We start from the raw sequence: 12,976 nt of genomic DNA, 5'->3' as shown, positions 1-12,976 counted from the left end.
ATGGCCAGCTCCATTGCTGTAAGATTCTCTGATTCCCTGTCAACCTGTCTCTCTCATACATCCATTATCACACTTGCCAAATGTCTGTAAAATCTGAGAAAGAACTAGCACTGCAGTAAACCTCTCGTCACAACAGGTCAACACACTATCTCCCTGGCTCTACACTCAACCCTGGAACACCTGGATAACAAGGACACTTGTCAGACTCCTATTTATTGACTACAGGATGATTTCTATGGTGCATTGGTAAAAGTTGGTGAGAGTTGTAGCGGACATGCCAAATTTCCTTCGAAATGATTCCAACAAAACTCATCTCCAAACTCCGTGACCGAGGGCTCCTCCCTTTGCGACTGGATCCTAGACTTCCTAACCCACAGACCGTAATGGTAAGGATAGGTATCAACACCACCTATTCCCGTAACACCACGTATTTACCCTGCTAATCCCTCTGACATTAGGGTCAATTTAGCATGGCCAATCAACCTAACCTGCACATCTCTACACTGGTGCCCCACAATGCTATGTCCTCAACCCCCTACTATACTCCTTACGATGGTGTAGCTAAACTCCACTTTCAAGTTTGCTGACGACACCACCATAGTGGGTCGGATCTCAAACAACGATGAGACGGAGTACAGGAATGAGATAGAGAATCTGGTGAACTGGTGCGGTGACAATAATCTCTCCCTCAATGTCAACAGAATGAAGGAGATTGTCATCGACTTCAGGAAGTGTAAAGGAGAACATGCCCCTGTCTACATCAATGGGGATGAAGTGGAAATGATTGAGAGCTTCAAGTTTTTAGGTGTCCAGATCACCAACAACCTGTCCTGGTCCCCCCATGCCGACACTATAGTTAAGAAAGCCCACCAACGCCTCTACTTTCTCAGAAGACTAAGAAAATTTGGCACGTCAGCTACAACTCTCACCAACTTATACAGATGCATCATAAAAAGCATTCTTTCTGATGTATCACAGCTTGGTCTGGGGCTCCTGCTCTGCCCAAGACCACAAGAAACTACAAAGGGTTGTGAACGAAGCCCAGTCCATCACTCAAACCAGCCTCCCATCCATTGACTCTGTCTACGTTTCCCGCTGCCTCGGAAAAGCAGCCAGCGTAATAAGGACCCCACGCACCCCGGACATTCTCTCTTCCATCAGAAAAAAGATGCAAAAGTCTGAGGTCACGTACCAACTGACTCAAGAACAGCTTCTTCCCTGCTGCCATCAGACTTTTGAATGGACCTACCAAAAAATTAAGCTGATCTTTCTCTACACCCTAGCTATGACTGTAACACTACATTCTGCACTCTCTCCTTTCCTTCTCTCCTATGTACTCTATGAATGGTATGCTTTGTATAGTGCGCAAGAAACAATACTTTTCACTGTATACTAATACATGTGACAATAATAAATCAAATCAAATCAAATCATTCACACTTGCCAGATCTTGACAACTTGGCTCCTCCTCCAAGTGAGTTGGGGCTTGTGTCTGTGACGCCATGTAAGAACTTGGGGTCTCACACCAAACCCCGGGTCTCTCACACACTGAATCCCGGGGTCTCACACACACAAAACCCCGGGTCTCTCACACACTGAATCCTGGGGTCTCACACACACTGAATCCTGGTGTCTTACACACACTGAATCCTGGGGTCTCTCACACACAAAACCCTGGTGTCTCACACACACTGAATCCTGGGGTCTCTCACACACAAAACCCTGGTGTCTCACACACACTGAATCCTGGGGTCTCTCACACACAAAACCCTGGTGTCTCACACACATTAAATCCTGGGGTCTTGCACATACAAAATCCCAGGGTCTCATCCATACAAAACCATCCATATCTTACCCCATCTTTGGGCCAAATTCTGCATCCTTCCCTCATTTCTCAGCCCTCATTCAATCTGCCCTGGCCAATCCTCACTCACCCAATCCTCACTCACCCAATCCATTGTATCCTGCAACAAATCCTGACCCCAGCCACTCCACAAGGTCACTCCTCATCACCCAGCATCGGCTGGTTGGGCAACGCTCTCCCTCTCAGTAAATTCAGTACCAAGATCAGCTCCACATGATTCAGAGAGGAGACACTGAACTCAGTAGATGCCTCATCATAGAAAGGATGATTGCTTCAATAATGACCTAGATCTTTCAATCTCTGGCTTATCGGAGACCAGCGGTTTGGCCCAAGATGTGTTAGTACCCGGCACAAACCCCAAATTGCATTTGAAATGTTATTTTCTCTATTCCTCCCCAGACCCTGTGTGAATTAGAATGGGATAAAGCAGTGGGGCTTCTCTGCATGGAGAGCAAAATTCTAGTCTAATTCTTGGGTTACTGCAGAACTGACACCCTCTACCCCACAACTACCATCCCGAACTCCATTAACTATCCCCACTGACTACCTCCTTCCTGATGATTACCCTACTCACCCCCTCCCCCAACCCAACTAGAATCATAGTATCTCCACAGTGCAGAACGAGGCCATTTGGCCCATTGAGCCCCCAACTACCACAATTCCACCCAGACCCTATTCCCGTAACCCCACGTATTTACCCTGCTAATCCCTCTGACACTAGGGTCAATTTAGCATGGCCAATCAACCTAACCTGCACATCTTTGGACTGTGGGAGGAAACCCACGCAGACATGGGGAGAATGTGCAAACTCCGCACAGACAGTGACCCGAGGCCCGAACTGAACCTGGGTCCCTGGCGCTGCAAGGCAGCAGTGTTAACCACTGTGCCACTCACCAGGACTACCATCCTGACCAGACCTATTCCCTGTTTGACAACCCACTTGCCACCTCACCCAGTTGCTATTCTATCTCCTTATCCACCCTGACACCTCATACTCCCCCCGCACCATACCCACTTAGCTCACCCACTTTACCCACGCACTAACATTCACATTGGACACGTAAGCTCACTATGCAGCAGTTACTCCCTATAAAAAGGGGACCTTGCCTTGTCTTCCCCCGCTGCGACAGTGCTGTGATGGAGCTCGGTGAGGGCTGCTGCACTCTGCATTTCTGGAGAAGCTGAGCTCAGAACTCTCGGAGAGGAAGGCAGAGCAGTCTTGTGGTGTCGAACGGTTCCAGCAGAGTTGCAATGCAGTGGCGATTCTGCTCCCTGGAAAGACCTGGGCCAATGTTTTTTAGGAGACGGATATTCAATCCCATGAGCGTTCCTGCTTCTCACCGCAGAGTCGGACTATCCTGTACGAGCTCTCCTTGTGGGTCAGACAGTGAGATCACTCTACACTGCATGTTGTACTGTGTCATCACCTCCCGTTTCACAGGGTGGCTCATTTCTTGCTGGGAGACAGCGGTACACAAACTAAAGGTTTGCAAACTCTGAGGCTGGGTGGAGACTAAATGTTTTAAAGTTTATTTATTAGTGTCACAAGTAGGCTGACATTAACACTGCAATGAAGTTACTGTGAAAATCCTCTCGTCGCCACACTCCAGCGCCTGTTCGGGTACACTGAGGGAGAATTTAGCCCGGCCAATGCACCTAACCAGCACGTCTTTCGGACCTGGAGGAAACCCACGCAGACACGGGGAGAACATGCAGTCTCCGCACAGTGAGTGACCCAAGCCGGGAATTGAACCGTGGCACTGAGGCAGCAGTGTTAAACCACTGTGCCACCATGTTGCCAACGGGTAGACTAATGGACTTTATAAAAGCAAATTACTGCGGATGCTGGAATCTGAAACCAAAAGGGAAAATGCTGAAAAATCTCAGCAGGTCTGGCAGCATCTGTAAGGAGAGAAAAGAGCTGACGTTTCGAGTCCAGATGACCCTTTGTCGAAGCTTTGACAAAGGATCATCTGGTCTCCAAACATCAGCTCTTTCTCTCCTTACAGATGCTGCCAGACCTGCTGAGATTTTCCAGTGGTTTCTTCTTTGGAGACCAATGGACGTTTTGTTCCATCCAATGAAGACACTTTATTTTTAAAATTCTTTATTAGTGCAATGCAAAAATTGCTGCAAGTCCTTCCTGTTAATGTTTATACAAAACGCGAACACCACACCCTTTATAATCCCATCTTTATTGTCTTTAGACCTATTGGTTCTGTATACAAAGCTAATCTGAGAAATTTGTTATGTACAGAGAATGTGTACATCAGAGCTTTACACATTTTACAATCCGCAGTACCTGAAAAGTGCAAAAAAAAAGGAATCCTTCAACGAACACACTATACATATATATATATAAAAAAAAAAATCAAATATACAAGCAGTGGGGTTAAATTACAGGACAATCTAATAGAAGGTAGGAATCTGTCATCCCCTGGGCACTGCACAAACGAGGCTGGGAATATACGGGTCGATGGAGATTTTTCTTTGAAAATCACAGAATATCGATATACACAATTCACTTACACCAATCAGATTAAAAATCAAGAGATTCCAAAGCACTGAAACATCTCATTTGGCATAAAACATTCTCCAAAATGAATTGTACATGTAAAACCATTCCTGCAGTCAAATACCTAAGCAGTTATTGGGGGAAAAAAAAATCTATAAAAGTCTGAATATTTTCCTCAACTTATTTATATTACCTTAATTAGCTTCTTAATACAATTATACGCTATGATCAAATAATGCCTGCACTGTACGGAAATCCTCATTCCAATTCAAAGTCTACATGAAAGTCCCGGTTAGCTTTGCAGTAATCTAGGTCCTAATGCAATGGTTGCGACAGATCCAAGTTCCTGGTTGTACCAGACTAGCTGAATACAGGTTCGATGGATTGGGATCGGGGGCGTACAGCTGGAGCGAGTGAGTCTTGCACAAGCCCCCGCCCTTGAGAAAGTTGACTGGAGAATTTTGAGATCCTAACACCTGCAGTTGCTGGAGTTTGCAACTGACACACACTTCTTTAGCTAGCTTATCAGGTCCACAAAGCCTCAGCTCACTGACTGGTGAATACTCCACCTGGCCTTGTAGCCTCTGACCCTGCAGGGGGCCATACTATTTGGACTATTTAGTGGCAGAATGTGCTGAATGAACCGTGCATCCTATTCCTAAGCAGAGACCTATCCTTTCCTTGTCAGCACTTTCATAGAATCCTACAGTGCAGAAGGAGGACATTCGGCCCATCGAGTCTGCAATCCCAAACAGGCCCTATCCCCACAACCCCATGCATTTACCCTAGCTAGTCGCTCTGACACTAAGGGGCAATTAGCATAGCCAATCCACCTAACCCCCATATCTTCGGAGTGTGGGAGGAAACCGGAGCACCTGGAGGAAACCCACGCAGACACGGGGAGAATGTGTAAAACAGACAGTGACCCAAAGCCGGAATTGAACCTGGGTCCCTGGCGCTGTGAGGCAGCAGTGCTAACCACTGTGCCACCATGCCACAGTAAGCCTACCCTTTGGAACACTGAGCAACAGAAGAGATTTACCAGGATGTTGCCTGGAAGGGAGGGCATTAGCTATGGGAGGTTGGAAAAACTTGGTTTGTTCTCACTGAAACGATGGAGGTTGAGGGGCGACCTGATGGAAGTCTACAAGATTATGAGGGACATGGACAGAGTGGATAGTCAGAAGCTTTTTCCCAGGGTGGAAGAGTCAATTACTAGGGGGGGGGGTGCGAGGGGCAAGGTTTAAAGGAGATGTACCAGGCAAGTTTTTTTTACACAGAGGGTGGTGGGTGCCTGGAACTCGCTGGCGGGGGAGGTTGTGGAAGTAGATACGATAGTGACTTTTATGGGGCGTCTGGACAAATACATGAATAGGATGGGAATAGAGGGATATGGTCCTCGGAAGGGTAGGGGGTTTCAGTTGAGATAGCAGCATGGTCGGTGCAGACTTGGAGGGCCGAAGGGCCTGTTCCTGTGCTGTAATTCTCTTTGTTCTGTGTTCAAACTCCAGACAACGTCTAAGGCCAGTTTCACCAGCACAGACCAAACAGATACAAAGACTGCAGATACCCCAATTTGGGGTATTCTTAAGAGTCCATTTTCACCTGCACTAAGATAGGGAAATGTCCTGCCTTCTCACAGCAGAGCTGGTCACGCAAAGGGAAATATACAAATGCTTTGATATTTGTTCATTGGTGTCACTCAGTCTCACCGTCCAGCGCACTGAGTTGGCTCCTGCGTCGCTAGGGGGTGAGATTCTGGGATGTTTTCCATGATAACACAAATGCAAGTCATCATTTTAGTGGGAAAAAAACCAAGTTAATTAAAGGCAGTGATGAAATGTTGAGAGTGGGAGGCGGTTTCTATCACTGGTTCAAGTTAACCCTCTTGTTCTTTTGCTGAGCTGAAACATCTTCCTGTCAACTTGTTCAGTAACATCCCTACATTGCCGATACAGATGATGTTGAGACTGTTGGTGCATGGCTATAGAACATAGAATCCCTACGGTACAGAAGGAGGCCATTCGGCCCATCAAGTCTACGCCGACCACAATCCCACCCAGGCCCTATTCCCGTAACCTCACACATTTACCTTAGCTAGTCGCCCTGACACTAGGGTCAATTTAGCATGGCCAATCAACCTAACCCGCACATCTTTGGAGCATGGGAGGAAACCGGAGCACCCGGAGGAAACCCACGCAGACACGGGGAGAACGTGCAGACTCCACACAGACAGCGACCCGAGGCCGGAATCGAACCCGGGTCCCTGGCGCTGTGAGGCAGCAGTGCTAACCACTGTGCCGCCGTGCCGCCTGGATGAACTCTTACACTTCCCTCCCGGGTACATGCCACTTCTGAACGAGGCAGCGGCTGAATCTTACAACAGGGCGGCAGCTCCAGGGGTCGGCTCTGCTGTCTGAAGCTGGATTTAATCCTGAGCAGGAAGAATGGGGTGGCTGAGCAAGCTGCAAAATAACAGAATTGAATCCTCTCTGAACAACCACTTTGTACAAAAGGGAAGCGAGTCTGCCCAACCTGTCCCTCACCGTGAGGGAGCGTGCCAGTTCCTTCTGGTGTTTGATTTTAAAACCACCTCCTTCTCCTTGTGAACCTGCAATGCTCAGAATAAAGTCAGGCGCTTGTGCCCATCACCAAAACAAACAATATATTCTTTGTAGATCACTAGGACATACCTGCCAGCCCGTGCCTATGATTTATACCTTTCTGTTTTATTAGTCAATCCTAAGTAAAGTTTAAAGTTTATTTATTATTGTCACAAGTAGGCTTACATTAACACTGCAATGAAGTTACTGTGAAAATCCCCCAGTCGTCACACTCCGGTGCCTGTTTGGGTACACTGAGGGAGAATTCAGCACGGCCAATGCCCCCTAACCAGCACGTCTTTCAGACTGTGGGAGGAAACCGGAGCACCCGGGGGAAACCCACGCAGACATGGGGAGAACGTGCAGACTCCGCACAGACAGTGACCCAACCGGGAATCGAACTCGGGTTCCTGGTGCTGTGAGGCAGCAGCGCTAACCCACTGTGCCCCAGTGTTGCCCTATTCTACCTCCATCACCCTTCTCAGCCTCTCTCTCGGTTGTGAGCGGTACGTACGGACGCCTTCCACAATCCCGGGTTGCCGGATATCTCGCACTCATCCGAGAATGGCCAGCCGAGATCACCGCAGCTGATGACCCGATAAAATGGCGGATACAGACCCCGTGCCTTGTGGCTGGATGTCTATGCCATAACTATGCAGTGCCATTCACCCCACCCCATACAGTGGGCATGGTCTACACCACAGGTACATCCACCACAGGAGACCCCAAATGTGTAGGTAGTGATGAGGTCCTGAGGTCTATAACTCCCTATTCCAACGCTTCTCTCTCTTTCACTTTCGCTCCATTCAGCAGCCGGTGGGCTAGGAGGAAGAGGACACCCTCCACAATTTATTATTCTATTCCCTGTCCCTTAACAAGAGGTAAGCTAGAGGGCTGCGGGGAGACAAACGTGTTTATAATCCTGCCCTGGGTCCCTGGCGCTAGCAGCTGGGAAAGAGGTTCACACTTCAGGCAAAGTAGTAACTTGCAAAAAAAAAAAATTAAATAAAAATAATTTTGATTCCATAAATTATGTTTACGATATAAAGTGCACACAGAACAGTACGTCTGGGAATAGAGACTAATATTGTGCAATAGTACAGATTAATGAGTGGGTACGTAAAAACAAAAATCATACTGCCATAAAATATTGTGCTTGATTAACGGGGAACAGAGCTAATGATTTATAAAGTTTCGTCCAGCTGAGGAAGCCAGGGAGGGAAATTATTCCGCTGATTTCAAGTGTGCCCGAACGGGATCCGCTGTTTCCCCTGCCTTGAGTTGAAAGCCACTGCACAGAGGAAGAGAACAGAATCACGTCATCTCACGGGGTTTACAAGTGGATGCCAGGCGAACGCAATGGGTCGCTGTCTCGATCTTTCCTCATGGCGGCCAGTGCGTGGTGTCCATTGTCGTCCGGAGAGCGACCCTGATGCGGCGAGCTCGCCAGCACAGGCTAGCCTGGAAGTGATGGTACGCTGCCTGGCTGGGCATAAAGCATGCAGGCATGAAGAGGAGCCAGATTGGAATTGAAACGTTGACTCTTGTCTCTGTCTCCGCGGGCATTGTCAGACCTGCTGAGTTTTTCCAGCACTTCCTGTCTTTACTTCGTTCTTAACTGGTCCTTCTAAATGTTTTAAAATGCCGGAGGGACAAAATTAAACAAAAGAAAATCCACCAGTGCCTTGATCCTCTTGAAGAAAACCAGCAGGAAGGAAGAGAGCGGTCTTCTTCGCACAGACGTGGGGTGGGGGGAGCTCCATGACGATTTAGGAGAGGAATCAGGGTACAGTTTGTCAGAAATGCAATGGGTGCTACATGATCAGAAATGGACGCGCTGATTTGTTGCATAGTCTCATCTGGCCGACATACTTGTGGAGGAAAAGAAGGGGAAAGTCAGAAGCGATCACTAACAGCGGACAGGAAGCCAGGGGATTCTTCTTTCTCCTTTGGTCCTCTGCGCCCATCATTTGAGTTCGCTTTGGGGGTTGTATTCAGTCTCCCCGGACGAGATCTGATTCAGCCGCTTGCTGGAACCCCAGAGTTTCCTGGAAAGCTGCCCTGAGCGCATCTGTCGGTGGAAGGAAGGGAGAGAGGGCAGAACGGAGGGAAAACAGTCAGCAGTTTGAAGAAACCCGGTAAAACTGATTCAGCAAGAGCTACGAATGAGTGCGGGTAGACTCCGGCATCCCTTGTTCAGAGTCAAAGGGCTCCACACAAGGCAAGCCCATGTTATAACTTTGTTTTGAAAGAAACGGTTCATTGCCATTGTGTGGAGGTGACTAAGAGATGCAGTAAAATTCACAGGTTCAGTTTGATTGCGATGCACACCCCGGAAGACTCTAAAGGGCTTTCTTGCTTCTCAATTTTTAAGTCAGCGTCTCAAATGTAAAAATTTGATAAGGTTTAGTATTTAACACCCTCTGTTCAGATTCAGGACATTTCCTTTTGGCTCTTGTTTCCTATGGTTAATAGAAACAGCTGCCATTATTGAGATGGCAACTTGTCAGAGAATCTTCAGACAACATGTTGGGATTAATGAATACTTCTCACCCACAGAGGGTGGCCACAAACACAGCAGCTCTGATGTAAAAGAAAACTGATGCAATTTTTAAAAAATTACTTAAATCCTTTTCTCAAAATAAAACCTATGATATATAATCTTATCTCACTCCTTTTCTCTTCCATTTGGGGATCGACAATTCTGCTGTACACACCCCCCTGGAAACCATGTCCATAAGAGCATAAGAGCAGAATTAGGCCACTCGGCCCATCAACTCTGCTCCGCCATTCAACCATGTCAATGATTGACAAAGAATTGCTCCCAGCTGGGTTTACTCATTTTGGATAATCGCGCGGGTCAACCTCACTACACTCTGAATGATCCACCTTTCACCAAGGGAATGCCACCTTCCCTTCCTCCTCCGGGTTCTTCTCATTAGCTCCCACGGATGCTCTACTGCCTCACTGAGAGGATGCCGCACGATATGACAGGGAGGCTGGAATAAGGGACCACTCTAGTCCCATGTCCCCCCTCCCCATCGCCTATCCCTAGCGCTGAGATCTGCTTTGCTCTTTGCTCGATGTTGGAAACCGGTCGCCCCGTTCCCGGAGTCGGTTGGGTGGCTTTAGGCTGAGCTGCGATACGAAGGGCAACTGGGAGCTCTCCACCGTCTTGTAGATGTAGTTCATGACTGCGGACTTTACCTCGGCTGGCTTTCCCACACCTACAATGATCAGCTTGCCATCCTCCAGTCCCACCAGGACGTGGCTGTTCTCCTTGGTGATGGACACACAGTGAATCGGTAATCGCATTGCCATCGGAGCCACGCCGAGTTTCAGGCTGAAATTAAACATGGTGGAAAGGGTGAGTTATCATCATTAACGAGGAATACAGAAAGACAAACCCCCACCTTCCATGACCTCAGGATGTTCCGAAACACTTCCCAGCCAATTAAGTCACTTCATGGGTGGCACAGTGGTTAGCACTACCGCCTCACAGCGCCAGGGACCTAGGTTCGATTCCGGCCTCGGGTCACTGTCTGTGTGGAGTTTGCACATTCTCCCCGTGTCTCTGTGGGTTTCCACCGGGTGTCTCCGTGGGTTTCCTCCGGATGCTCCGGTTTCCTCCCACAGTCCAAAGATGTAGGGTTAGGTGGGCTAAATTGCCCCTTAGAGCCCAAAGATGTGTAGGTTAGGTGGATTGGCCATGCTAAATTGCCCCTTAGTGCCCAAAGATGTGTAGGTTATGTGGATTGGCCATGCTAAATTGCCCCTTAGAGCCCAAAGATGTGTAGGTTAGGTGGATTGGCCATGCTAAATTGTCCCTTAGTGCCCAAAGATGTGTAGGTTAGGTGGATTGGCCATGCTAAATTGCCCCTTAGAGCCCAAAGATGTGCAGGTTGGGTGGATTGGCCATGCTAAATTGTCCCTTAGTGCCTAAAGATGTGTAGGTTAGGTGGATTGGCCATGCTAAATTGCCCCTTAGTGCCCAAAGATGTGTAGGTTATGTGGATTGGCCATGCTAAATTGCCCCTTAGAGCCCAAAGATGTGTAGGTTAGGTGGATTGGCCATGCTAAATTGTCCCTTAGTGCCCAAAGATGTGTAGGTTAGGTGGATTGGCCATGCTAAATTGCCCCTTAGAGCCCAAAGATGTGCAGGTTGGGTGGATTGGCCATGCTAAATTGTCCCTTAGTGCCTAAAGATGTGTAGGTTAGGTGGATTGGCCATGCTAAATTGCCCCTTAGTGCCCAAAGATGTGTAGGTTATGTGGATTGGCCATGCTAAATTGCCCCTTAGTGCCCAAAGATGTGTAGGTTAAGGGGATTAGCCATGGTAAATTGCCCCTTAGCATCTGAAGATGTGCAGGTTAGGTGGATTGGTCATGGGAAATGCGTGGGATTACAGGGTTAGGGTGGGGGGGTGAGTCTGGGTGAGTTGCTCTGTTGGAGAGTCGGTGCAGATTCGATGGGTCGAATGGTCCCCTTCTGCACTGTAGGGATTTTGATTCAAATGCAGTGGCCAGATCCTACAAACAGCACTGCGATAATGAGGAGGCAAATTGCTGGTTGGAGATTTGTTTAAAGCTAGGCTCAGTGTGTTGACTCTGCAGTCTGTAGGTGGATCGGTAAGGATACATGTGATTCCCCACCTTGATCATTCAAAACCCCTTCAGATGGCAATGAACTGGCTTCTTTCAGGTTTACAGAATGTGTTTAAGATTGTACTTGTGAGACAGCATAATTCCAGTAACAACGTTTTTGTAAAACCCTTTAGAATCTTGTTGAAAGATATCTGTCTGGTTCAGCATTATTAATGGTATTTGAGTAGCAACACTGCGATTAAGATACTGCGATTTGACTAAATGTTTTACAATATGACTCTTGTGAGTGAAGTTAAAAGTTAAAGTAAAGTGTATTTATTATTGTCACAAGTAGGCTTACATTAACACTGCAATGAAGTTACTGTGAAAATTCCTTAGTCGCCACACTCCGGCGCCTGTTCGGGTACACTGAGGGAGAATTTAACACGGCCAATGCACCCTAACCAGCACATCTTTCAGACTGTGGGAGGAAACCGGAGCACCCGGAGGAAACCCACACAGACACGGGGGGAACGTGCAAACTCCACACAGACAGTGACCCAAGCCAGGAATCGACCCCGGGACCCTGGCGCCGTGAGTTAGCAGCGCTAACCACTGTGCCAACAAAGTTACTGCCCCCGGGGTTAAAGGGTAAATATCAGTCTAGGCACTGAAGGGAACAACTCCACTCTTCTTTGAAGTAACAGCCCGGGAGCATTCCTGCCCACCTGAGAGAACGCATGGACCCTCTGACAGTGCTGCACTCACTCAGCGCGGTACAGGAGTACCAATCTAGTTTCTGTGCTCAACTCTTTAGACTGGGTCCTAAACTCTTTTGAGAGGTCAGAGAGTTACTAACTGGACAATGGCTTACACATGAAGACACCACCTCACATCTCAGGGTCATATTTAAAAAATATATATTCTTGGGAGGTTAGTATCACTGGCTAGGCTAGTGTTTACTGCATAATCTTTCAGAAGGTGGTGGGGAGCTGCCTTCTGGAACAACTGCAGCCCCAGTGGTGTAGGTACATCCACAGTGCTGTTAGGATGGCAGTTCCAGGATTTTGACCCAGCGACAGTGAAGGACCAACAGTGTAGTCCCAGTCAGGGTGGCGTGGAAGGGGATTTCCAGGTAATGATGTTCCCATGCATCTGCTGTCCTTGCCATCCTAGACAATAGAGGTTGCAGTGTGGGGGGTGCTGTTCGAGGAGTCTGCAGGAGGTCACAGAGCCCAAGTTACGGATTTCCATCTTGACACTTTATTTAAAAAATACCAGATTTCAAACATAGCATTTGAAGCAAACATAGGGGCTGGGATTCTCCAAACCCTTTCACCCTGCCAGCGAGAATGGAGAGTTTGGCACTCAGCCAAAACTCCAGTTACTGCAACGGGACTGGAGAATCCCA

General features: G+C 47.9%; 1 protein-coding gene across 4 annotated transcripts in view; it reads right to left on the bottom strand.

The window, feature by feature from the left end:
• Nucleotides 1-4,046: 4,046 nt before the first annotated feature.
• The window catches only part of nbeal1 (neurobeachin-like 1), a 277,142-nt gene continuing 268,212 nt past the window's right edge, over nucleotides 4,047-12,976 (bottom strand). For 3 of the 4 annotated variants that reach the window (XM_078228982.1, XM_078228983.1, XM_078228985.1), the window contains one exon: nucleotides 4,047-10,325. In XM_078228982.1, coding sequence (XP_078085108.1) covers nucleotides 10,034-10,325 — 292 coding nt within the window. In that variant the 3' untranslated portion in view covers nucleotides 4,047-10,033. The remainder of the gene's footprint in view (nucleotides 10,326-12,976) is intronic. The other variant, XM_078228984.1, reaches the window with a different exon arrangement.

The sequence above is a fragment of the Mustelus asterias genome, chromosome 14 (genome assembly GCF_964213995.1).
Source record: "Mustelus asterias chromosome 14, sMusAst1.hap1.1, whole genome shotgun sequence".
In the NCBI taxonomy this organism is placed as follows: Eukaryota; Metazoa; Chordata; class Chondrichthyes; order Carcharhiniformes; family Triakidae; genus Mustelus; species Mustelus asterias.
Note: the sequence above shows the minus strand (reverse complement) of the source record. Positions and strands in the feature narration are given on the sequence as shown.